The 26985-nt window shown below is 46.5% G+C and overlaps 1 protein-coding gene across 1 annotated transcript; it reads left to right on the forward strand.

The window, feature by feature from the left end:
* On the forward strand, positions 1 to 25719 carry FAM83C (family with sequence similarity 83, member C). The gene is made up of 4 exons (XM_009892103.1): positions 1 to 667; positions 7376 to 7543; positions 11904 to 12028; positions 24777 to 25719. Exons 1-4 carry the CDS (start codon positions 113 to 115, stop codon positions 25717 to 25719), a joined length of 1791 nt encoding a protein of 596 aa, XP_009890405.1. The 5' UTR covers positions 1 to 112.
* Positions 25720 to 26985: the final 1266 nt, after the last annotated feature.

Genomic DNA, 26985 nt, shown 5'->3' on the forward strand with positions numbered 1-26985 from the left:
AAGGAACCTGTTGGGAGGAGCTCAGGAGTGCGAGAGGGCCAGAAAAGACGTGGAGTCCGACAGAGGACTAAACCACCTGGAGAGGCATTTCTTGGCATCAACAGCTCCGGTCATGTTCAACTACCTAGCAGTAGAGGTGAGACCCCAATTCCACCGCAGCTATGGGGGCCAGCAAGGGGTGTCTGGGCCACTGAAGAGCCGCCTCGAGCAGCTGAAGAAGCCGTGGTGGAGGGAGACCACCCCACTGGTGCTCCAGCACAGTGAAACAGCCCGGCTTGCCATAGACGCCTTTCTCGAGCAAGGGGAACGTGGCTACCTGAGTGCCATCGCTGAGGAACGGGAGCTGCCTTTCCTTTCCAGCCTGGACATGGAATATATGAGCCATCAGAGAAATCAAAGCGTTCCCGATCCCAGTGCCATGAAAGACAAAGAGGCTGACCCTGGTGATGCGGACGCTGGAGACAGGTCCTCCCTCAACTCTGAGCTAACGTCTGGCACCTACTTTCCGCTCATGTCTGATGTGCACCCTCCAGAGCTGGAGCTGGGATGGCCAGGGACGCCGCTCCTCACGGTGTCTGGCCAGACTCAGGCCACCGTGATTTTCCAAAGAAACAAAGCTAACAGCATTAAGGATTTGCTCCGGTCTCTGATCAGCCGGGCACGGACGGTATGTATAGAGCTGTGAACCTGGAGTGGGGTCTCGTGCCACAGCACCCGCGTCCTGGTGGCTGGTCCCACAACTGCACACCACGGGCTCCACGCTGTTGCTGCTCTCTAGATGTCTGGCATGATGTGATTGCTTCTTCTGTAGCAAATCTGTAGCTGCCCCTGCTCCTTTCCTTGCCTTTCTTGTAATTTCCTTCTGCCTGGGAAAATGTCACACTGGCGGTGCCCTTTAAGGCGCTCTGCCTCCGTATTTGCGGGCGCGCAGAGCGCGGTACCAAAGCCTGGAGCAGTGAGTGGCAGGATGTGTAGCGTTAATGCTTGGCTGTCCTCCTCTGGCAAGTGCACGCCAGCCAGCCCGCCTGCCCTCTGCCAGGGAGTTTGCACGGCCAGGGCTCTTCTCGAGCCCTGGACATGGCGTTAAGCAAGACAAGAGGATACCACTGGTGAGCTGCTGTGGGAGAACATAGGACCTGAGTAAACTTGTGGGACTGAAAATCCCTGCCGGTGGTTTGGGGTAGGTTAGAGTACCTCATCATATCTTCTAGACTTAATGGCTGTGTCTCTCTGAGGATGAGTAAGATTAGCCCGTTTTGCCCCATCCCGCAGTTTCTGCCGGGTAGAGATTGCCAACCCTCGGATGTAATAACAACTGGGCGACTACAATACTTGCCTACCAAGCACAATCCTGGCGTGAATTTACTCACTAAATTATGCTCCTGCTTCTTTCTTTTTACTTTGCCCCTATAGTGTGTACTAAAGCGACAGCTCTGACAACTGTATCTCAGACATATCTTCAGCTTTTATTGTCTTTTTCCTCTTTACGATTCTTTTGTTCCATGTTATTTTTCTTTCGTAGTACTTCAGTTCAGTAGTGTGGAGATATTAAGTAAACTTTTAGTGCAAAGTTCACTTTGAACTAGTCAGCTTCTAGGCAATTTCTTTTATCACTCCGGTAGTTTCTTATTTAACTTTACCGTCACTCCTTAAATTCATTGCTTCCTAGCGCAGAAGATGGGAAGTGAGAATTGTTAAGCCTGGACTTCAGCTGGGTCAAGAACACAAGCTGTTTCTGGGCGGACTGAGCTAAAGTGTTATCTTCTATCACCATCTGCGGAGTTGAGCAAACAGGATTATGTTGTCCCCAGCAGATGAGACCAGGGCCGTGCAGCAGCTCGGATTGCTGTGCAGCATCATAACATCATTACAGAACCACATATACTTGAAATTTGGGCCTGATATGAAGTAAGCAGGGATCTTTTTTCTTTTGTCCAAAAGAAGACTGTTTTGCCACGTAAGCTATGGCTCAGTTGGAAGCAGCCATTGCTTCATGCCTGAACTTCTCTTGCACCTTTGTAGGCAAATACGGGAAGTTTTATCCAGGAAGTCAGTGACAAAAAGCTTTGTTTGTCCTTGCAGGCAGCTGATTTATGATATCTTAAATGATCTGAAAAGTCCTGTGACACTCACTGCGTCCTTTTCAGCAATAGGGATTAAGACGTAGTCACGGCAGAACACACAAAGTAAATGACTACCGAGAAATGTCCCCTTGTCACTTAGCACGTGTCCCGGATCTCTGATGATATTATGATCCTTTAAACCACATGAAAAACATCTTGCTGCTTTCTCAGTTCACAGGGACTTCTCTCTTGCTGCAGGGAAGTTGCCCAGGCAATAGGTGCTTTATCAGACTTCAAGTACATTTTGAGCTTTTTCTGGTTTTGGTTGGCTTAAAAAAGCACTGACAATCTTCAGCATTCTATTTTCAAGCTGGGGATTTTCACGCAGTGTTTTTGGCTGTTGTGTGACATGTGAGAATAAGTTTTCAACCTCTCATTGATTTATTACCGGTGTTTTACTGGCTTCTAGGTTAGCAGCTCTGGCCAGTGCTTCCCGTGATTAACTCTATCATTGATGGCAGTTGGAGCTCATTCTCAATCCCAGTTACACATCTTTAAGTAGTTACTAAGTCATTTTGCTCATCAAACCATCCAAAATGTCTTTTAATGACAAAAGAGCAACCAGAGGTAAAACCATCTCTTGCTTGAAGTGCCAGTAGCAACTGTGTGGAGAACCGCTTGCTTTTTTGCTTTTCAGCCGCTGTTTCTGCATTTCAAATGTTTTCCCCACTAGACTTTAAGCTCTTGTCATACATCCCTCCTTTAGAGTGTTTCTCCCCCTGTGTGCTTACAGCTAACCTAGAAAGGGGATGTAGTGCTGGTGGGACGTGGGAAAGATGTTGAAATCCCTGACTGCTTTTCCTGGGTCCTGCAGACAGGAAGGCGTGTGTCTTGAAACGTTGTTTGCTGTTTTCTGCTGTACAGTCATACAGAACAACATCAGCTGACATATTTTGCAACAGCGTATTTGTACTGACAAATCAGCAAAAAGGGCATTTCTTTTATTGGTACCTTTTGCTGGTGCGGTTTGTCTTCCTACTTTGCTGTATTTAACCAGCTGTCTTTGAAGATGTATTTTCAGATTTGAGCTTTTCTCTTTGCAGACGTAAGGAGATGCAGCGCAGCCACACCTTAGCCTTCATTTGATAATACTATTATACTTTTACTTTTGTTGGATGAGCTCCAATCGATTTTGAACTGTCCATGCTGCTTCTTGCGCCCCTCTTGTACAACTCTGACGCTGGCTGCGCATCTGCATTTATGTGCGCTGGCAGAAGGGTTGCTGATTGTCCCCTGGAGAAGCAATGTGTCACTTCAAATGGCAACATTACGGTAATGACCAAAACCACACTGCTATTGGCAAATACCAGTAAAACCAGCTGTGCTGGTTAGAAACCAGACAGATGGCAACCCCAGTGGGGCGCTGGTAAGTGCTGTAATTCCCAAAGTGATGACTGCAGTAATTGCTGAATTGTGCATTTCCAGGAGTGGATTTAGAAATGTCATGATTTAACCCTACAATAGCAAGGTGTGAATTTTCTCGAGCCTGTGGGGCAACCGCGTCTTTGCAACGTCCTGACCTGCCAAGGCTATGCCATGGGCTTGGAGGCCGTGATCAGCATGGTGAGGAACAGGGATGCTCTGAGCCTTGCAGCTCCCACCACTGAAGCTGAGGTGCTGGAGGCATGGGAGCATGTTGCTTAGGTTTGTGAGGCCAGATTGACTTAAATGCCCAAAGCTTTAAAAGCGAGACACGAGTTGTCAGGAGCCTTAGCTACCTGAATTCCACTGCTTTATAGAGCTGTTGGGAATTATCTTTGAGGCTTTGGACCTCACTTTTGTGACAATACATTCTCACAAGGCTTCAAGGGAAAGACTTCCAGAGTCGTTTCCCCCACAAAACTTCTTGGCTTTGGGGTGCAGCTGATGTTATTATAAGAGCTGCCTGCTTTGTTTTCAGAGAGGATATGGTGATCTGAGTGGCCCTTACGGCTGTCCTGTGGCACCCATGCTCAGAATGAGCAGCCCCGCCGTGGGTGCCTGCACCTCCACCACGCGAGGCTGTGGCAGGGCACAACCTCCCCTCTCTCCCCACTGCAGTGCTCCTCGCTGCACACGGCTGTGGCCTCATGTGCACTGCATTCTTGCCCGACATCGGCGGTGGGTGCTTGCCCACCAGGAGCAACTCTACCCAAATCCCTCCTGTGAAGGGATCGCATGTGAGGAGGCTGTGAGCAGAGCTATAGCCTGTTCCACCTCCTGATGCCAAGCGAAAACCCGCTTCGGAAAACATGAGTCTGACTATCACGCAAGGCTCCACCCAGCTTGCACAAGCTGGCGTCCCACTGCCTGGGGCGCTTGCTCCCGCGCTGATGCCGGAGCCCTGCCACGAGCCTGCCAGGAGATGCAGGTCTGCCTGGCATCCAGCTGCATCCAGCCCCAGGCACTGGGTGCCACGGGTGACTCTGTGCCATGTTCCGCCATGCGCAGCTCCCTCTCAGAGCGAGCACCGCAGACTGGCAGTGCCGTTCTGGGGCAAGCAACAGCCCTGAGCTCTGCCAAAGCCTTTGAGCACTGGTAGAGAAAAGCAAGATGGTGTGGGACCTTAGGTGTATGCTAGGTGCAAGCAGTGCCTCTGAGCATGTGGGGGCTGGGGACAAAGGAGCATCAGTCTGCCTTGACTCCATCAAATTGAAAACTCGAGCCAAGTTTACATTGTCTCCAGGGCCAAGCCTGCCTCAGACATAAGCTTGAGGTGAGCTGGAATATCATGAGGCAAGTGTGGCTGAGAGGGACTTGCCTGAGGCCTACACAAGGTTTAGGCTATAGTTTTTTCTTGTTGCTTCATCATTAGAGAATGGGTGACCCATCAAAGTCATTTGGCTAAATTGTGTTTGGTTTTTGGCTGAAGGCCAATGTGGAAAGACGTAGTGAAGTCCTCCTTTTTTGTGTGGGTCTCAGCAGTACTCAATGCTGATGCTTCTCACTGCTTTCAGAACTCTTCCAGGGCTGATTCTGCTGTCCGTGCCAGGAGAGTGCATTTCAGGAGGGGAGAAGAGTTTGCCAGAGCTTCACAAGGCTTCTGGGAAGGCAACACTGATGAGGGCTACAAAAGAGATGCCCTGTGGAGTCAGGCTCTGAAGCCTGTATCTCCCAGGGCCAGGGTGAGAGGGTGGAGATGTGGTTTTGGCCTGGACAGTAGGAATGACTTTTAGCTGTTCGTGACAGCTGTCTTGTGTCCACATGGATGCCTGGAATCACACCAGCCTCCAAGAAGGTTCTTCCCCAAACTCTGCTGTGGTGGGCTGGGCCAGGGTTCTTCTGCAAGATGTTGGGGACAGTATGTAAGGCAACATCACAGAGATGGTCTTTGGGGACAAATCAGATAGAGCCAAGAAATCTTGTCCATCTGCAAAAGGGATAAATCCCCAAGGGAGCAGGAAGCAACCTTTTGACATTGCTGCCCTCTGCCATGGCTCTGGTGCAGAGGGTCTCCCCGTGGTGTGTGCAGGCAGCGTGGGGCTGAGAGGAGCCAGTTTGCCAAGCAAGCGACTGGGCAGGAGAGCACAGAAAAGCCAATGGGGCCCCGCTCTGCCCATGGCAGCTGCCTCCACTCAGCACCTAGGCCATGAGCATGGGCCTGGAAAGAGGCAGTTAATTAATGAGAACAGAGCAGAAGAGCTACTGGGCAGCAAGGAATCTGGGGACAGCATGCCAGTCTGGAGCAGAGACATGAGCCTGTCTCCACATCCAAGGACAGTGATACCTGGAGCTCCTCTACTCTTTTCTGAAGCTATTCCAGGTCAGACCCGTGAAGGTCACTCAGTCTGCTCCTATTTAAAGCTTGAACCATTGCAGGTAAAAGTCAACCTCACTGCTGTCCTCTGCATTAAACTCTGTTTGAAGAGGAGCTGCGGAGCAGAAGTGGCAGAGGAAAGCTCACCCTACACGGCTGGCTCCATAGGGTGATTTGGACTATGGAGAATTGCATTCATGGCCATGCTCTTACACAGGCAGAGGAGGCATTTGAAAAGAGGATTCCTACCTCCTCACGGGGTGCATGATGAGTAGCAGGACAAACCCTCTCATACGTTTTGCGTGCAAGGTGTAGTGCCAGGCATGAACATTGAGTAGCAGGGTAAAGTAGGCCATTGGAGCTTCACTCCAAAACTCAGTACTTTCTGGGCTATCTTTATTTGGGCTCACTCTGTGAGGAACAGTGGAACAGCTTCTCCAGTCACATCTTAATCTATTTATGACTGATTTCCCTTGATCCGTTGTTCTGGTTGCAGGTCATACTGTACTTTGAATTTTCTAGTTCAGTGTCAACTCGCTTGTAGTAGGTACTTGTCATGACCTACCTTCCATTTTCTGTATTTTCCTTCCAGTTTTTGGAGAATTCGTTTAGCCAAGATGATCTGCTGACTCCCATCTCATCTCCACAGCGGGATGGGTTGCCATGGCATTCTTCAATCTCGTTCTTTCAAGAACTGGCAGTTCTCTTTAAAATTAAATTTTAAATTTTAAACCCCCTCCCTTGGAGACCTTATCTTGCAAGTCTTCAGTTCACTGAGATAGATTTTTCTTGATTTTTTTTTTTTTTTTTAATAATGTTAGTGTTATTCCTTCTCCCTGCTGTTAGGTTTCATAACTATCACTTACATCCTGGGCTGCGTTAGCAGGAGCACTGCCAGCAGGGAAAGGGAAGGGATCCTTCCCACACACGTTATTCTACGATTTTGTCTAGTCGCCACTAGGATGTAATCTTGGAACAAGGACATGTACATACTTGATCAAGATACCTTCTCCCTTACCTGGCAGTGTGTCCTTCATGAAAAATGTGATACTTCTCTATATTAATATACTAGTTATCTGAGGAGTCACTCATACCAATTGAATAACGATTTTGGTCAGTCTTGGCTCACCTGTTTATATGTTGTATTTCTGGCATGTGTGCTTTAGGCATTAAGGCAATACATAGTTGTTGCATCGATGATATTCAGAGTTTGTGCACATATATGACCCCTTCAGCTATTTCTTTCTGTGAATGACAGATGAGACGGGAGGTAGCTGGGTGGGGAATATCTTCACAGTTACTAAAAGTTATTTTATCTGCCATGGTGGGGTAAGGGCTGTTAAACACAAAGGTCCAGAAGCAACGTCCATTCGTGTGGCCACAGACACTCAGTAACTCAGGGGGTATGAATACTCAATTCATGGGTTAATGCACAATTCACTTGGGCATGAGATTTCAACAGCCTTGTTTCTTCTTCCCTCCTCCCCCCCCCCTCCCCCCTGCTTCTCCTGGCTAGGTGATAGCAATCGTGATGGATCTGTTTACAGACATGGAAATACTGTGTGACCTGCTGGAGGCCTCAAGCAGACGGCACGTCCCCGTTTACCTGATCCTGGATGAAGAGTACTTGAAGCATTTTGTGGAAATGTGCAATAAAATGGCTCTTACACAGGACAACTTCCCAGTAAGTTTTCAGTCACACACTGGATATGATAAACAGGTCTTGGAATGGATAAAAACCATGTACCCTTTGTTCTGTTCCCTCCATCTGGTCCCTAGGACCTACCTCTTCTCCCACTGTCCCAGGCTAAGAGACCACAGCTGCTTGGTCTAGGAAATCGAGATCTGTTGGGAAGGAGTGGAGAAGCCTTCTAGTCCCGTATCTTGGTGTTTTGTGGTCCTTATTTCAGATTTACACCCAAGAAGTGTGCAGTGAAGGCCAGTAAGATGCAGCGCGTTACAATGCTTTCCTGGGCTGGTGCAGGTAGACAGAGGTCAACCCAAAAACTTAGGTTCATGTGGACCTGTACCGTCTCCTTTCCTTGTCCCCTCTCAGCCCCTGCTCTAGGACAGAGAATTGCAAGACTTAAATTGCTCGTATTTCAGATCAGCTCAGCTTAGGGTCTGGCCAGGGCTGCTGTAGTGCACGAGCTGGGTGGGCAAAGAAAGGAACGAGTCCTTTCTGATATCCTGATGCAAACCCTACCATTTCCCCCTGGCCCTGCTGCACTGCCTCAATGTAAAACCACGTTAACAATGTCGTGTTAAGATCTGCTTTTTGGCATTTGCGATTCAGTTGTAAGTTCATGAGGGGTTTGTGGAGAGCCTCAGTGGGGTACCCATCAGCAACGGTGTGCGGTGCCCAGAGCAGGCAAACAATAAAAACTAATGTGTTGGTGTGACAAGCTGTCTTGGGAACTTGCAAACTCAGAAATACACCCTGCTATCTTGCTGGTCCCCATAAAGCCTTTCTGGCTACCACCTGTCAATGGAAATTGGTTTTCTGTTGTCTGTTATTAGTTCTGCAAGGCCAGCAGTGCTGGCTGTGCCCCTTCACTGGGTGCACAGGATTCTCTGGAGGATTCATTCTCTTCCAGCCACCAATTTCATAGGTTTTCCTTTCATCTCGGTGGGGAACGCTTGGAAGTTATCCAGTTATCTCAAAAACATTCTTAACTAAAAATGGGCTGGAGGAAATGCAAAAAATAATGTTCTACAGCATTCAAAATAGATGCAGTTACAAATGTCTTAACTCCCGCTCATTTTTAACCTGTCTACACAAAGAGAGGCTTCCTTCTTCCCCCATGTTGCTGATGCTCTGTCCTTTCTTGCTTGTCACAGGCCAGACCCGTTTCATCCTGCCGCTTGAGATGGCAACTGTTAGGGAAAACTGCTTCATGCTGCAGCACGTTTGCTTTCGTAAACAACTGCATCACTGAAGTCACCTGGTGGGCCCAGATAAATTCCATCTCTCCAAAATGTATTTTATTTGCTTCTTATTCAAGAGCCTGGTCATTGTTTTTAATTAAAATTAGAATGATTTTACATCCATGGAGATGTCTACTTCTCTTTGTTAGACCTGATGTCATGTCTTGTGCTTTAATGGCTAATTAACACTTGCCTCCCCCATTCAGTGACTCATCAGCAGGTCTCAATGTGAAGTGCCTCTAAAGCGGATGCATCTCAAGCAGTACATTAACATACATGCTTGATATTCACATCTAAGTGGAATGAGTGTACATATTTTATTCCTGGCTCTGAGTTGTGACAGGATGTGATGGTAAATCTCCATTTGGAATAATTGGTGGCAATTTGGGGTTTAATGGGGAATTTGGGGCACTTGCCCCTTCAGCATTTTACTTCTAACAACATTATGTGAGCCCGCTGGTGTCGAATCCTGGTGCTGAACATCAGCAAATCCCGCAGTGGTGGATCAAGCATTGGCAGCGGTCACAGCAGAAGACTTAGCTGTTGGATTTTTTTCAAATGGACATCTGCTGAACCTAAAACTACTAAATTGAGTGACAGTGGTACCTGGCAGTCTGGCTTTCCTGCAAGACTGCAGGATTCTCATCTTGCTTGCACAATTCAGGACCTGGATTGCCAAAAGGAAGAAGAGGATGGGAAAAATGAGCCAGATACCAGAAACTCACCCACCCTTGGAAAGGATAGAGGGAGTGAAGAAATACTGTGATGACAAATCTATGGGATATCCCTTACTTGAAGTGGTTTTAAATTCCCTGGGGGGGGTAGAGGAAGCTCCTCCCAGTGAGAACTAGTATTACTAAAACCTCAGCACTGGAAGAAAAAAAAAAACGTGTTGATTGGTAAGATGATTATGTGAACACCTCCCCAAGCATCCAGCTCTATATCAGCAACTTGTGGTGGGATCACAGATTAATGCAAGTTGGCAGGGACCTCAAGAAGCCATGAAGACCAACCTCCTGCTCAAAGCAGCATCACCTGTGAGGTCAGACATAGTTGCTCAGGGCCTTACCTGGTCTGGTCTTGAAAACCTCCAAGCGTGGAGACTGCACAACCTCTCTGGGCAACTTGTTCCAATGAAAAAGATTCTCCCTTCTCATAGATGGCAGAGGAGGACATGTCCTGGGACACAAAAAGGCAACAAGTGAGAGCAGCAGTGCAAAGATTGTGAAGTTTCAGCTCTGTCCCTGCTAAAAGTTTCCATGAACTCAAGAGAACACTGGACAAGTACTTGGAGAAGAGGTCCAAGGGGGGTTCCCACTAAGACAAACCACAAGAGGCTCAGGGAATCCCCTGAGTCAGCAGAAATATTAGGGGGCAGCATCATAAATGATTGCCTTCTTCCTGCCCTTCCCCAGCTGCCATTGCCCACTGTGAGAGATAAACTGTTGGGTCAGATGGACCCTGGTCTGGAGGAGATTTGCTGCTGTTATGAAGCCCTGAAGGCAATGGTGCTCCTTATGTGGGTGGGCGCTGTCCACAGCACGATGTGACAGTCAAGCCTTTCCCACCCTGCTGCCGTGAGCTCCCCAGCAGACGTTTCCGGGAAGCCCACCTCCTGCCCACAGGGACGCTGACTGAAGAGGAGAGCTGTCAGGAATGGAGTCACCTGCCGCAGGGTGGCTGCCTCCTGCTCCTCACCCCCAAGGCATGACTTCCGTGCCGTGAACCCCATGTGAGGCCAGAGACTGGGCAAGCTGGTCCCTGGCTGTGTGCAGCCCACGCATGCTCAACCTTCCCGGCGGGAGGAGGAGGGGGAGAAGGGGATGCCGCGATGCCCAGGAGCATCTCCTGGAGGGGTGGTAGGGACGTGGGTCTGAGCCCTGTGCAGGACATCTGTAGACAAATCACAACTATTTGTGCTTGTCTTCTGTCTGAAGCACCGGCTGTTACAAACGGCTGTGGCTGGCCAGGCTGAAGTCTGCTGCGTGGCGGAAGGGACGCTGCCACCTCCACCAGGAGCACCCGCCACTGTGGGCAGCACCACCTCCACCAAGAGGCAAAATGGCCCCAGCGGTGTGTGTGGCCTGTACCGACTACCATGGGCCTTCATCTTTTGAGGGGCTGATGCTGGGCAGGGATGAGCTGCCCACAAAGGGATCTGCCAAACGCAGGTGGTGACAGTTTGTGACAGCTCCTGATGTGCCAAAGCCACCGCCGGTGGCAGGGGAGCTGGCCTGGAGGGGCAGTCGGGGATGACCTGGCAGCCCGGCATAGGTGCAGCCTTAGGGATAGTTATTTACATACAAGATGTTTTGTTTGGCTCTGTATCATACAGACCAGGCCAGTAACTGTTTCCAGGGACTGTTCTCCTCTTCAGCCGAGGTGCAAATAACTGTTATTATGGGCAAAAACTTCACACTGCGAAAAAGGCTCCTGATGGATACTGAAAGCCGTATTTCCCGTTTTGCACTCAGCAGTCGGTTTTACAGGCCGAAGTTGTATCAGCGACTTTCTTTGCAGCCTTTAAAACAGATGTGGATCAGGTCTGTTTCACTTGAGTGCAGCAGCTGAAAATTTTAATATAATTTTTAAATAGCCTGGTAAAAGGTAGTTCTTAAAATGCAGACATACCTTGCTGTAAATCTTTTTTATCGAGCGATATTTTGGTTTTAAGAAGCCTGTCACTATATTAAATCAGAACAGCACATTCAATTGATTAGAGACTGGCTAGTTGTTACGGGTCAAAATTTAGTTTAAATGCAGAGCCATCAGCTAGTGGGGTTAGTCGAATACTATCAATAATCTGGAGGAAACTGCATAGTCGTACATACTTCAGAAATTATCTGTAGGCTCATAGGATTCTCCAAATTATTTTCAAATTAGCATTTTTACCTAAGTGCAACTTGTTAATATTTGCTCGTGTTTTTATCTTACAGAAGCAGACAGCATGACAAAATATTTGGTATGTAGAAGCCAAGAAATACTTAATGCCTTGCTGCATTCTACCTCTGGGAGCAGAGCTCCTGCTTGAGGGAGTCCATCAGTGATGCAGAAGGGAACATTCTGGTTTAGTTCAATATGTGTCCCCCTACCAACTCTGCTTTCTTTGGTTTCAGAACATGCGCATAAGATGTCTGAGTGGAGACACATACTACAGCAAAGCAGGCAAGAAATTTGCAGGCCAGGTTCTGGAGAAGTTTATCCTGATTGATTGCGACCAAGTTCTTGCTGGCACATACAGGTAAGAAAATGTAGCAACTGCTGTGACAAAGACTGGTGACGCTGAGACAATATTCATTACCAAAATAGTCAATGTAGCTCTTTTTTATTTTGTCTCCATGACAATGATACACCGTGTTTCCTCTTCATTTCCCCTTATAATTGTCAGGTCTCATTTTGTTGCTTTACCTTCTTCTACTCCAACCTCTTGCTCTTACCATGCTGGTTAGCTTTCAGATAGCATTAACTGCTTGTCTGACAACATTGATGCTTCCTGGACGCATCTATGACCATTGCTTTCGTTGCTTAAAAATGCAAAAAATGTTCTGCCAAGTCAGACGACGCTCCACCTAGCCTAGGTTCTGCCTCCAGCTGATGCTGTTTAGGAAGAGCAGCCCAAACTGCCATCTAAGATCCATCCCCCTTGTCCTCCCACAGCATGGGCCATCATTGCATACATCCCTACTTATTCCCTCCAGTACCTGTCTGTACCTATTGTCTGTGAATTTGCCCTAACTTGTTGTCTGTTAACCAATCTCCTACTGATTTTATGAAGTGCTCCTAGTTCTAGTGCTGCAGGTTGGTGAAATAGCTTTTTTAAGCAAATCATTGCTTTCACAGTTTCCCAAGGTTCCATCTTATCCACCCACCCGGCCCTTCTCTTACCTAAAGTGAAGACATCAGCCTTTTCAGTCTCTCCTCATATGGCAGCTGCTGCATCCCTCAGTCATTTTAATTATCCTTCTCTGCACCCTCTCTAACTTCACTATGTCCCTCTTGAGATGCAGAGACCAGAACTGCATGCAGCCCCCAAGATATGGTTACACTGTGGTGTTACAGAGGGTCAATACGATGCCCTCTGCATTGTTATTATGTTGGCAGAGGCCAACATTCATTGTATTTTTTAGCTGCCATTGCACACTGAGGTGATGATTTCAGGGAACTGATGATGATGATTCGAGCTCCTTCCTGAGCTGTTTCAGGTTCAGCTTCATACAGGCCTGATACAGATAATTTTTTCCCTATGGGTACACCACATTTTCCTACGCTGAAATTCATCTGCCAGGTATTTGACCACTTGCTCAGTTCTGTGAGGTCCTTCTGGATTTCCTCACCTCCAGTGAGGTATTCAACCACCTGAAGGAACTGAGGATCCTCTGCAGACCTGGGGATTCACTGCAGCCCTTCATGCCTGAGGTCACTGATAGGATGAAAACCAGTCCCAGCACCAGTCTCTGCGGCCTCACTGCTGACTCTTACTCATGCTGAAAAATGACCATTAAGCTCTACCCTTTGCATCTTTTGCTGCTTTCGCCAGCTCTCGGTCATAGCAAGACCTTTCCTTCAAGCCCATGGCAACTTAGTTTCTTAAAAGGCTTTGGTGTAGAACCTTGTCAAAGTTTGAAAACCCGAAAATATGTAGTTGACTGGTCCCTTTATCCATGTGTTCACTGGCTCCCTCACCAAACTCCAGCAGGTCTGTGAGGCAGGGCTTGCACTCACAGTAGCCCTGTTGACCTTCTCCCAAGAGGCTGTGCTTCTATGTGCCATCTGTGATCCTGTTCTTCACAGCACACTGTGATGTGTCCCAGGGTGGAGGTCAGCTCCAGTGGTATGTAGGCCTCAAGATTACTTCCAGAGCCTTCTCTGTAGATGGGATCATACTGGAAACCTCCAGTCTTTGCAGTGGCCCTGGTACACAGGAGTGAAACACGTCTCAGTGTCACCAGCATTAGCAATGGATGCAAAAAATTCATTGAGGTTCTCTGCTACAGTCTTGCCATCACTGAATTACCCTTTTGACCCATAGGTCTCAAATGGGCCCACCAATTTCTTAACTGCCAGCATGGCATTTTTGAACAACCTACAAGCTGTAGTCATCTTGGTTTTTTTGGACTGCTCCTTTTCATCTTTTTTTACTAACTGCTGCATTTTTACGCAATTACCTTCCTTGAAACTGAATAGCCAGGTGCTGCATTTATTTAGATTGCTCTCTACCACTACAGAGTTAAAATTATGTTGTGAGCATTATTACAAATGAGCTCTTCCACTTCTACCTCTGGAACGGAGTCTTATGCATCATTCCAGACCACATCCTGAATAGCATCTTTTCTTGTGGGTCAAACAATTTAGGCTAGTTAATTCTGGCAAGTAATCATTTATTGCTTCCAAGAAGTTTTCCTCCACAGCTCATCCCAGTGAAGCATTAACCTAGTATGTATATGAGTGGACAAAATCTCCCTCTGTTACTACCTGCCCTCATTTTGCAGCCTCTGTAATCTCAGTTAACGTTGTCTGATCACCATCACTGTTCCGATCAGAGGATCAGGCATACTGTACTTGTACCATGGTTTTATTACCAGACTCTTGAGTTTTCCACCTACAGATCTTTCCCCCAGTATTCTCCCGCTGTTGCACATCATATTATCCTTCACAAATACTGCAGCTCCGCAGGGCAGACTGTTCTGATATTTCTGTGAATTTGGTGCCCTGGCAATACTTTATTCTCCTTCCACCAGGTCTCCTTGAATGCTGCTCTCCCTCTCCCTTTCTCTCTCTTTTCCATCTCCCGGCCAGCACGTGCTGGACCATCAGTCTACCAGTGTCCTCATCAGCGCTGAAGCTCCAGGCTGCATCTTCTCTGCTTCTGACTTCATCATCTCCAAGGGTGGAAGTCTCAAACTCTGGCAGTGAAAAACGGAAGTACCTGGTTGAAACTGGTTGTGTAGAGTCTCCATATAAACAACATGGAGAGCAGTGTCTGGTGACACTTAGACCATCCTAAGACACGTATTGAAGAACAATGGAGTGAATCCCTGCTGGGAAGCATCTATCCATCCCCATTGACTCCAGGGGGTGGCAATTAGATAACTGAGACCACTCATTTTTGAATGGCTGAAACTGAGCGTGGGTCAGCCGGATTGGACTCCGCAGCTGGAGGAATGTCTTATTTCCCTGTGGCCCAGAGTCAGGGTATTGCTCAAAACTCAGATTCGGTTCTCTGGATCAGGTCCTCCCTCTGCTGATCTGGGGCAGGGATTTGGGTCTGCGATGTGCTCTCTTTCTATAGATCTCTGTATAGGTGAAACTTCTTGAGTTCTGGAAGGTGGTTCAGTTGAATACAGTCTTACATCTGATTCTCTGCTGTCCTAGTAAGCACAGGATGTCTGGACTAAAAGAAACAGTCTCTCTTTGTGGAATTTGTTCAATAGTGGTCAGAAACACTTCCACAGGAGAAAACCAGGAAGTCTGCTACTAGCTATGCTGCAGCCTGGTACTGTACCTAGGAGAGTAGGTATTTAGATTACTCTCCCTGCAGATGGCAGAGCTAGATTCAAAGGATGAGAATAGTTACTGATAAAGGCAAAGATCCAGGGGTGCCTGGGGATGATAGAGGAAAGATGGTAAGCGTGTTCTTACCCAGTGGCAGGTTTTACAGTTCAACAAGTGGTCGATCATAGGTTTCAGAACCTCTGGGGTTATATGTTGTATCTGCTTCTTTATGTTCAATTTGCCATAGGAGAATTTTTCCCACCATGGTTGGCCCCCACGATACCCTCTGGCAATGGGTTATGCAGTTTAATTTATGTTTTGTGTGAAGAAGAGGTCCGTTGTATTTACGTTAGACCCACTGCTAGATAATTATATTTGATGTCCCCAAATTCCCATAACCTGGGCACAGTAAATCACTGTTTCTTATTTACTTTCTTGACTGCATCTGTGATTTTGTCCTCCTCCATTACAATCCCTCATGAGAAGCATCTCTTCTCCAGCTGAAGTATCCTTGGCTGTTCAGTCATTTCTCCTGCAGGAGAACTTCCAGACCTTTAATCATAATGTCTAACTTTTGTGAGACTTATTGACCAGAACTGCATGAAGCTGTCAAGATATCCGCACCCACTACAGTTTAGCGCTGCAGTATAATGGTGACTCTGTCTCTTCCTCCGTCCCCATTCTGGCAGTTCCTAGTCTGCTCTTTGCCTTTTTGACTAGTGCTAAACATTGAAGTGATCTTTTTTTTCAACTGCCCATGGGAACCCTCACCTCTTTCCTTAAGTGTTAATATCTGAGAACTCATCAATATACAGAGACCATCAGGGTTTATGCAATAGTTTGAATTTATTTACCTTTAATTTTGTCTATTGTTTTGTCACGTATTTACCCCATACCATTAGATCCTCTTGCAGCTTCTGATTATCCAGTTTCCTTTCGACCCCACTATAATTTTGTCATGAGCTCTGTCATGGACTGTTTCTACCATTTTTCAGGACTCTTCTGAATATGTTGAACAGCACCAATCCCAGCACAGAACTTGTGGGATTCCAGTGGGTCAATTAAAACTATTGCTAGCATTTGTAACCCATCTTTAATCACCTGTCACCCCTCAGGAAGACCTTCCTTTGTAGTCCATGACCACTTAATTTTTCTAAGAGTCCTTGCTGAATGACCGTGTCAAAATCTCTTTGAAAACTCAAGTAGAATGATCAAGCAGATCATATGCATCTGTGTGCTTGCTGCCTCCTTCAAAGAACTGCAAGAGGCTTTTGAGGCATGGCTTCCTTCCACAAAAATACGCTGAGTCTTCAGCATTATGATTATAGTTATTTATGCATCTAATCATTTTACTCTGTATTTGCTTCTACCAGTTTGTTCAGTATGGAAATAAGACTGGCTGGTTTGTAGTTTTCCAGGAGCTCTTTAAAAGGTTCACATTCACTACTTTCCATTCCTCTGCTACTATGTTCAATTTTAAATGATAGGTTATTCACTGATTAATAATTGGAAAATTGCTGACTTACAGTTTTTGAAGCCTGTTTACTTTAATATTTTCCTTTAATGCACCTTTTAACTATGGTGACTTTTTGGATGTTTTAAAATATCTTTATTTTGATAGGTACATTTTCTCTGAGACTCTAATACAGCATCTTTAAACAATCTTTATGCTGCCTCAAGCATTTAACCTTTTTGGTTACTCTCTTAAATTTCTTTTTAATAGCATTCCTCACTTTCTCTTTTAAGTTAAGTGTTACTGTTGTGGATTATTTTGGTCCTGAAAGAATATTTGATATGGGTACGTCATGGTTATTTTTTTGCCGAGTGGCCTTTCCAAAGAAACTTTCTGAACTGGTAATGTTATTTCTCCTTTTGTTGGTTTTCTGGTTAGTTTCTCCAAAAAGCAGTCATTTATACTGTCTAAAATGCAGTTTCTGCAACTCTCCAGTAATAGCCCCCATGCGACATGGCTATAACTGAATCTCCCTTAATTCCTCTGCTTTCTGCCACCTTAGCCTCTCAGCACTTCCTTAGCATGGCATATTTACCATCAGTGCTCTGCTCAGAAAGTTCACATTATAGCTCTAATACTATGTTTTTCCTACTTGGGAGTGAAATTTTAATCCAACAGGAATATATTTAATTTGTTGAGATATCATTTGCCTTACTTGATTATTATTATTTTTTTAAATCTGTTGTGCCACTGCCCCAGCAACATATCCTCTCTTTGTCCTTTCTGTATAATTTCTACCCTTGTAGTTTTACTGTTTCTTGATTTTCTGAGATGCCTGCTGTGTCACAGTCATCATTTCAGCTCAGGTATTTCACAACACCTGTCTGTTTCTTTAGCTCTTAAAATTTATGTATGCATGTAAACATTTGTGTCTGATGTGGTTGTTCAGCACCGTGCACTTTTCTAAACATGGTTTTATTTGTTCAGATGTTCATCGATTCTAATTTCTTACCAAAGTGTCATTGCTTTCCATCCTGTTCTTATATCAGAATACAGTTTTCTTGCTTTTATTCCGAAGGTAAAATGGGCAATCTCAAACTGTGTGGCCTTCTGTACGTCACAGCTTTCCTCTAGCCTCTAATTTAAGACCTCCCTAGATCTTCCGAGTTATATTGTGCAGCAGCCAGGTTTCATTTAGGTTAAAATGGAATCCAGATTGCTTTATAAAGTCACTGTGTTCCTGCAGTTTGCCATTTCCTTGTGATTCTACCATCCTTTCCCTGACATAATTTCATGTCACAGAATCCCAGACTGGTGGGGGCTGGAAGGGCCCTCTGGAGCTCCCCCAGTGCCACCCCCTGCCAGAGCAGGGGCACCTCCAGCGGTGGCACAGGACGGCGTCCAGGTGGGTTCTGAATGTCTCTTTTGAATGTCCTGAAATGCTCTTTTAATTCGCTGTCCCAGTCCAAGCATGGAAGAGGGAGCATTTTATAAAGCTACCAATAAAATCCTGATGTTTTGTATCTTCCTACTTAGGTCCTTTTATTTAACCTTCGAGACTCATCCTATCTCTTTTTATGTTAACTGCACCCATACAGACATTGACCAGTGGATTCTCTGTGGTGCTCCATAACTTAGATCCAGATGTCTCTACTATCCTTCATCCCAGTGAGCAACTTGCTCTTCATTCTTTGCTGTCACCCTGCCTGAGCACTGAGTCATGGAGGACTACATCTGCGTGCTCTCTGTCTCCTATGGACACCAGCACAATTTGGCACCTCCATATAGCTTGGTTTGTACAACCTGAGGACAGTTACCACGCTGACCCTCAGTTGTCTCTTTTCCAGACTCAACATCTCCTGTTCCTCAGAGGATTCAAGTTGAGTGAAAGGATTACATGTGTCTTGTAGGCCACAATGTAGTCCATACACCCCCAGGATGTTTGCTTTTTTTCCCAACACTGTGACACTACAGACATGTTTTCCTTAAGACATATTCTAACCTCCAGAGCTGCTGCGGACTCATTCTCCAGCCTCTATTTGTGCACCCGATCGTGACTGCCTGGAACTTATTTTATTTTAATATTTTCATGTTGAACTCCATCCATTTTTTTCAGAACCTTTTTCCAACTCATACCTGTGCAGTCCCTCTCCGTTTGGATATGATTTGTGAATTTAATGAGTGTACACTCTTCCGTTATCTAGGCTGCTCATGAAGATATTGGGTAGCACCAGAGCCAAGATGTTAGATCCCTCTAGAGTTTCAATACATCCTTCTACATTGACAGTGAATCCCAAAGTGCAGTCTCTCTGTATCCTCTCTTGCAGAGGGGTATTTTCCTACTCTGTCCTTGGCCATTCAGGTATTCAGTAAGTGTGTTAATTCTTCAGTTGTAAGAAGAGATCCTTCTCTCCTCAAATGCATGCTCAAATCATGCCCAAAATAAATTTTTAGTCTCTAGTTACCTCTCTAACCATCAGATTCTCTCTCCTATGAGCCCTATATGCAATGTTACATGCGTGCAGCGAGAGTAGCGTACCTATTGACATCTTCATGTTGAACCCCGTATGTTGATACTGTTGTTCTCTATGCTGACACCTTCCTCGACAGTTTTGTAAAAGGCCTTCTTATTTTCCAAAATACTCTTGGCAAGCTGAACTCATTCTGATATATTGCTGCCTATTGGTATGAATCAGGCAAATTTTTGGAGAGTTTTCTAAGCATGGGAAGCAAGCTCACTGGTCTTGTCTTAAACAACTGTAGGCAAGTAAGTTTAGACCCCTCAACTCTTATGTGTTTATTGATTAAATATTTCCCTGTGTTTCCCATCTACAAGATTACATTTCCTCTAAATGAAGACAAGGAGAAAACAGGGTTGATTGAGGTATCTAGGAAAAACAATAACCTAAAATCCTAAATATAATTATATAGCTAGTTATTTAGTATTATTCTGGGCACTGTAAGAAATAGTAAGTTTCTTTGAGCACTTATTTAACATAACAGAGTGAGAGATATGAAGACATTTACTAATGCAGCAGATGAGAGGAGCAAAGGACAAATGGGGCTAGAGATAAACAGGACAGGAAAACTAAACATTTGCCAGGTTAGGACTAGAGAGAAGAGGTGGTATTGTCAGCCTGAAAGGGAGTTCCATGGCTGTTTGTGTTGCCTTAGAGGAGATAAAATTTCTCAGCTCAAATTGGAAGTTGGTCAAAGTATCGGTATGTCTTGCCTCTGGCACAGAGAGGAAGGAGCCCATTGCTGTATTGTGAGGGACTGGTAAAGCCACGTGGGTTTGAAGCTGGAGGAGGCTTAGAATTTCTTTAAAAGAAAGGTGTTCATGCTCTCCATGTCGCAAGCAAGAGGAAAGAGCTTTTAAGAGCGAGTTCCAGATCTAACTCGATGAACAGTCACCTCAAGAAAGAAAGTATAATTAAGCACAAAGTGAGTGCACAAGGAATGGAAAGCATAGTGTAGGAAACCCCAGGCTGATATGTATAGCAATCAAGTGAGCTTTGTCAGAAGAGAAGTTGTATATAACCTTGAGGAGCACACCAAAGCAAAGAGGAGGAAGTCCTCGGGTATATAAATAAAAAGTGAATCCAGAAGAAAGAGACGAGGCATGCTCCTGTAAGGATGAATAAGAAATAAGAGATAACTGAGATGGGAGGCCCAAATTAACTGAATATGTTGCACAGTTTTTAATCAAAATGAGGAGTGGAAGTGATTTCAAGTGCACTGTAAGCACACTTAAAGAGCTTACTACAATGAAGTCAGATTATTGTGATCATATCAAAGAAAATGCCACTGGAAATTAAAGGTCTAGTAATGAGTGTTATGTAGTATCTACATTTAGCAATGAGCAAAAAATGATGCACAGAAGTTTGTATTGGTATACCGAAAGAAAAGAATGCCTTTGACAGCCAAAGTGGCAGAAAAGCAATAAAAATGAGTAAGAGAAACTACTGAAAGAAGCACAAAACCTTCTGCTCCTAATTGGTGTCTCATCAGTTGGAAATAGCTGAAGCAGAGAAACCGAATGTGAAGAACTGCGAGCCACCCACAGAAGGGCCACTGCGACCCGAGACCGTACCGTGGTTCTACAGAGGGGCCCCCAGAAGAACTAATGCTCCTGGCGAAAACGCGGCTGAGACTGAGACTTCGGCTGAAATACCGCAGGGAGCTCTCGCCACTCGTGCTCTACCCAAGGCAGAGCAGCAGGGCAGGGGACGCTGCGGCAGGACAGGGGGGCGCCCCCCACCCCATGGGAGGTGATGCTGCAACTCCATCTCCCGGCCGAAGGCTGAGCTGCAGGGATCCTGCAGGGTTCCTGCTCCAGGAGGGCCTGAAAGCAAGGCAGGGAAGGGATCCTTACTCCTGTAATTTGTGCCCCAGAGCGCATCAGAACTGGATGCGGGCTCTCTGTGTGCAGGAGTTTGTTACGGAAAAAATGATGGCAGGAATATCCTACCACTTTTAGAAACTCACATGAACTTCTAGCATCCACAGTGGCCCACAGTGAGGAGCTCCGCAGTTTGTGGTGTGTCATGTTGTGCAAGGAAGTACCTCTTCTCATCTGTATTAAATTTGTAACCTGTCAACAATGGCTCATTTTTTATACCAGAAGAGACCAAGAATGACCATTCCCTGGCTATCTCCTCCATGCCATGCACGGAGGAAAAGAACTTTATCAGTTTGTAGTGATGGGAATAGCCGTGGCTGGCAGGGCCACATTGTCCTATCATGGAAACCTGTACTATGGCAAGGAGGAGTGCTGTGCCACTGAGGGGACTTGGATGATTCCTTCCAGGTCCTGCCATAACGCAGAGTGGTTGGGCCCCCGTTGGATCAGCATTGGCTGGGATACAGTAATGCCTGAGCTGGGGAAAGAGCCGTAAGAGGCGTCAGTGGCAGGGACAGTCGTAAGGCATGGGGAGTGTATAGCTGGATCTGAGGCTGCTCCCCTTACAGGGGAAAGGACGGTTCCTGTGGATGAGAGGAGATGGCTGCATGTACGTATCTCGTGCATTCCTGTAGGGATGCTGTACTTGGGTCAGAGGTCGCTGGGAGAAGATGGAAGGTGGAAGTCACTTTGTCTGGGGAGGGAAGGAAAAGCTAAGCAAGACCTGTTGTTTACCTCTTGATAAGGTGAGGTCAGAGGCCTTGATGGGTAGCTGTTGTGATGTTTCTGCTGGACCATTTGAGTCTGAGACGTGAGACCTCCTAGCCAGAATGGGGAGGGCAAACATGACCACTTGCACAGCTGTTTCCAGGTCTGCTGGCAACAGCGATGCCAGGCTGGGTGAACAGGAGTGGCAGGCATTATGCTCCACCTGGTTGACCAGGGTCCTCTTGCAGTTCATGGGACAATGCTCACAGTTTGAGGGATGCAATCCTGCCCCTCCAGAGGAGAGGGTGCTCAGCTCTCTGAGAACATTTGTGGTTTTGAGGAGTTCAAGTGAACACGTGTGTGTGTGTGAGTTGAGTAGATCCTGATCTGGGCTACGTCTAAGCACTGTGCAGTGCAGACGCAGCACTCTTGTGTAGAAGGGTAATAACTGTCAGCAACGCGGACAGGAACACCAGCCCTCCTGGGAGCCAGGCTGTGCCCCTGGGATAGACGCCTTTGACCATACAAGCGATACAGGCTGCACGAAATCTCCTCTGTCTGGACTCTTGGATTTCTTCAAAGAACTCTCACAGCTTTGTGAGAGATAACTTTCCTTTGCAAAAGCTGCCTTTCCTATTATGTCATATTTACCTATATGGCTATTAATTGTATTCTTTAGAAGAGTCTCTACTAATTTGTACTGTGCAGTCATGAGACTTGATGGACTGGAACATTACAAAAATTATATCACATTAGCAACATTCCACTCTTCTGATAACCAAGGCACTTCCAAGTGAGAGATAACACATCCTGGTTAGTAGTTGACCTATTTCATCCTTGCATTCCTTTGGAGCTCTTGGGTTAATGTTACCTGGTCCTGCCAATTTGTTACTATCTGCTTTGTTGATACATTTTCTAATCTATTCTACAGAGATTTCAACAGGTGACTGATCCTCCCTTATGTTCTGTATAAAGGTGCGTTCATGAGAAGCAATCACCCCAAGCTCCTGTACAGTAAACATCAATGCAGAGGAATTATCTGAGCACTCCTATTGCACATGAACCATGTGCTAGCCCTGCACAGACCTGAATATTATTTCTTATGCCTTTTGCAATGTGTGACCCAACCTTTTTGAAAGATGGGCTTCCTGGTCTTAATCACAGAATCATAAAAGGTTGGAAGGGACCTTGAAGATCATCCAGTTCCATCCCCTGCCCTGGGCAGGGCCACCTCCCACCAGCCCAGGTTGCTCCAAGCCCCGTCCAACCTGGCCTTGAACACCTCCAGGGATGGGGCAGCCACAGCTTCTCGGGGCAACCTGCCCCAGGGGCTCACCACCCTCACAGGGAAAAATTTCTTCCTAATATCTCATCTCAATCTCCCCTCTTCCAGTTTGAAGCTATTACCCCTCATCCTAATGGCTTCAAGTAGCTTCTCTTCTGTCATTTAGCCATCCCAGCTATTTTCTGGTTTGTGGTGGGTTTTTTTCTGTTTTTGTTTTTGGGGGTTTTTGTTTGTTTGTTTGTTTGTTTTTCTCTCTGTGAAGTTGTATGCATTTGCTTTGAGCCTCTAGTGTGGTATTTCTGAATACTCTAATACTCTTCATGCCACCAGCAAAGGTTTTTCACTCTTTAACTGCTTCTTCATTCTTACTTAATTTACCTGGTTTGATATTAAGCAGAAGAGTATTGATCTTTTGATTTTATGTTGCTCTTTGGGGGTTTGTATGCTGAGTGTAAGTATACTACGTTCTTTGAAACAACATTATGAACTACAACAATTGCATACTGCTCAGGAACAAGCCAAGAGCTGGTTTTCCTACTAAAAGTTCCCAAATAGCTGTCTTGTGAAGTAAACATTGATGAGGTCCCAAAACATAGTGCCAGTATCTTGCCCTGAAATGGCGTTTACTTGGAATCTCCCATTACAATTGCTCTCCTGTAGCTTCTGTGATTTGATCCTGCTCTTGTCAAAGTCCGTATCTTGCTTTAGCAGCCGGTAAGGCAGCCCTAAGCTGGTACTTCCATTTGTGAAGGTTCTGTTTTATTCAACACAATTAATCTGCTAATCTGGTTTGACTACGGCAAGAATAAAAGAAGCAGCTGATGACTGGGATGACCAGGAGCCTGGGAAGCCTACTCTGTAAGAGGAGCTTCCCTGTTTAACCTAGGGAAATGAAGATTGGGAGGAGAAATGTGGTAGCTATCTGTAGATATGGGGGCGGGCCAGCTAGTTAAGTTACAGTTTTGGCACAAACAACAGGTAGGGTTACACAGATTGCAGTGGGCTGTGCTAGCCAAACACTGAACTAGGAAGTCTGCAACACAAATTGGGCAGAAAGAGCCCTTCAGTGCCACGCGCTTCCTATCTCATTGTCCCGCAGCTACACCATCTCCAGCCAGTGGGCGCTTTCCTTGCCCCTGCCTGCTGGATACAAACCACACACCCCGCAGGAACCCCTGTGTGGACTGAGAAGCCTGCCCGCAAACCATTAGCTGGTGCTCTCTGGCACACGGCCAGGATGGGGAACGGGAAACGGTGGTTCTGTGCTTACTGGTAGAGAGCGATGGCAAGAGGAAGCTGGGAAGGAAGAAAAGGCCTGAAACAAGCTGCTGTGCTTTTTAGGCAGGGACCAGTTGCTGCTCTGCGTCCTTCATAAAGCTAAGGAAACCCGGCCGCTATTTCGTTCATTGTTCATATTTTCATACAGTTCATTACATTACCGAGCTGAAATTAAATGACCATTTTAGGGTTGTTCTTTTGTAATTATGTAATGAGCACATTCAAGTAACCTCAGACTTGCATATTTCAGAGAAAGTTTTAATGACATCAATTGGATAGCAATGCATCGCTTGCATGTTAACATCAATGCTAGGTATCCTGGCACCCTGTGAACTGAAGTTAAACGTGTGGGCTTTTTTCTTTTTTTACAGTTTCACCTGGCTTTGCAGCCAAGTCCACACTAGCCTGGTGACCCACTTCCGTGGTCAAATTGTTGCCGAGTTTGACAAGGAATTCCGGTACTTGTATGCAGAGTCCAGAGCAGTGACCAGCTTCTGTGTGCCAGATCCTGGAACGTGCCCCTCTTCTCAGAACACCTCAAAAGTTGCCAACTCCCTTTTAAAACCTGCACAGGTGAATGATGCTGAAACCTCGAGCCCCTCCAGCAGCCTTTCCAATGTAAGCATCAGAAGCATAAAAATGTCTCCCTTTCTGAAAAACTCCAGCTGCAATGTACACCCAGAAAAGCAAGATTCAGGCTCTGATTCTGGTAATAAGAAGGGGAAGGAAGACACATCTCAGAAGCTCACTTGCCCTAAGCAGCAAGGAGAACCACCGGACTCAATGAACAGTCCTCCAAATAAATCCACCCCAGCCTTGTATCACAAATCAAATCTCATGACAGCAAGGACATTCTTGCAGCCAGAGCCTTCCCCTGCCCCGAGCTCCAATAAACCTAGTTATCAAGGGGACAGCAAGGCTAACAGCAGCCACTGCTCCCCACTAAGACAGGAGCAGACGTTGCAGTCCCTTTCCGAGGGCGCCAGTAGCAACGGGACAAGCATGAAGCAGAAAGGGCCTGCTGCTACCTCCAGGGAACCGACAGCAGAAAATGACACCACTTTTTATGGGATGGAAAAAAGACAGAGCCCCGGACAAGGAAAATTGGACCTGCTTTCCCCATACAACCCGGTAAAACGAGATAAAAAGCCTGTAGTTCCTTGCTATGATAAACTCACTGAGGACATGCTGATGGAAAAGAACAGCGCGTACGGGGCTGAGAAAAGAATGACTCTGGGGCACAGTAAGCTGGATCTGATCACCAAGTACAACAAGTTAAAATCTAAACATATACACAGTCGGTTCGAACTGTGACCTGGGCCTCGAGGTGTCCTTTGGTCTTATTTTCAAGTGGTTGCTTTTCCCCACCAATCATCATATCTGGGGCTTGAAATCAAAATATGGGTGGCAAATTAGTCTTGTTCCTACTAAAAGGTGTCTGTGCTGTTCCTAATATATGCAGATGACTGATTCAATGACATTAGCAAGTACAGTTCAAATTTTCAATTACAGATCATGGCAGGAGGGAGACAATGACATAAACATAATCCACACTTCTGCGTTCTTTTTTTACCCATTTGGGAAAGAACTTTTCTTTTCCAAAGAATATTTCTCCCCAAACTTACAGCAAAACCATTACTACAGCTGGAAACTGGCCATGGAGGTCTTCAGGGTGAACTCGGGTTCTCTTTGCACTGAGCCATTCCTCTCCCTGTGTCCACGTGCTGAAAATGAAATGGTCAAAGGCAGGGTAATGTTAAAAATAAAGGAGCTGTTCTGCTGGAAAGAGCTGTGTTGGGTCCCTCATGGGGAGGTTGAGCACCCCCAGCTTGGCCAGGGCCCCTCTGTGCTGAGCTGTGCCATGCCAGCAGGATACGGGTGGCATGTCTGGGCACATGGTTGGCATCTGTACATGGCTGATGTTGGCATGTAAGTGGTGTCTGCACACGGGTGGGATCATCACATGGGTGGGATCATCACATGGGTGGGATCAGCACATGGATGCTGTCTCCAAGGAGTGGGGTCACCACATGGGTGGTGTCTGCACATAGGTGGTGTCTGCACAAAGGTGGGATCACCACATGGGTGGTGTCTGCACATGGACATGAGTGGGATCATCAAGTGGATGGTGTCTCCAAGGGGTGGGGTCACCATACGGGTGCTATCTGCAAAAAGGTGGGATTGCCACGTGGGTGGTGTCTGCACATGGATTGGTCATATCTGTACACAGGTGGCAACTGACACAGGTCATGCCTGGACATGGGTGGCTCCTATACATGAGTGACATGCTGAGGCACCCGGGTGGCATCTGGACCATGGGTGGCATGTCTGCAGACAGGTGACATGTCTGCAGGTGGGTGCTGCTGTATGCAGATGGTGTAGGCACGACAGCCGTGCCCGGACAGGGATGGTGTGTCTGCACATGGGGACACCTGCACAGGGACTGTCCTGCACGCAGGCGGTGGTGGCCCACAGTGGGCCGACAGACAGCGGTGGCACACCTGGGCCCACGGTGGCACCTTCAGGGACAGGCGGCCTGTGAGGGCACACGCGTGGCCTCAGCCTGCGGTGGTGCAGCCG

The sequence above is a fragment of the Charadrius vociferus genome, unplaced genomic scaffold (assembly GCF_000708025.1).
Source record: "Charadrius vociferus isolate BGI_N301 unplaced genomic scaffold, ASM70802v2 scaffold409, whole genome shotgun sequence".
NCBI lineage: Eukaryota > Metazoa > Chordata > Aves > Charadriiformes > Charadriidae > Charadrius > Charadrius vociferus.

Excerpts from the sequence above, each read along its gene's own strand:
- FAM83C (XM_009892103.1), top strand. The coding sequence starts at position 113 with ATGTTCAACTACCTAGCAGTAGAGGTGAGACCCCAATTCCACCGCAGC. Across the intron at positions 7,544-11,903 it reads TTACACAGGACAACTTCCCA|AACATGCGCATAAGATGTCT; the intron begins GTAAGTTTTCAG and ends CTTTGGTTTCAG. Across the intron at positions 12,029-24,776 it reads GTTCTTGCTGGCACATACAG|TTTCACCTGGCTTTGCAGCC; the intron begins GTAAGAAAATGT and ends CTTTTTTTACAG.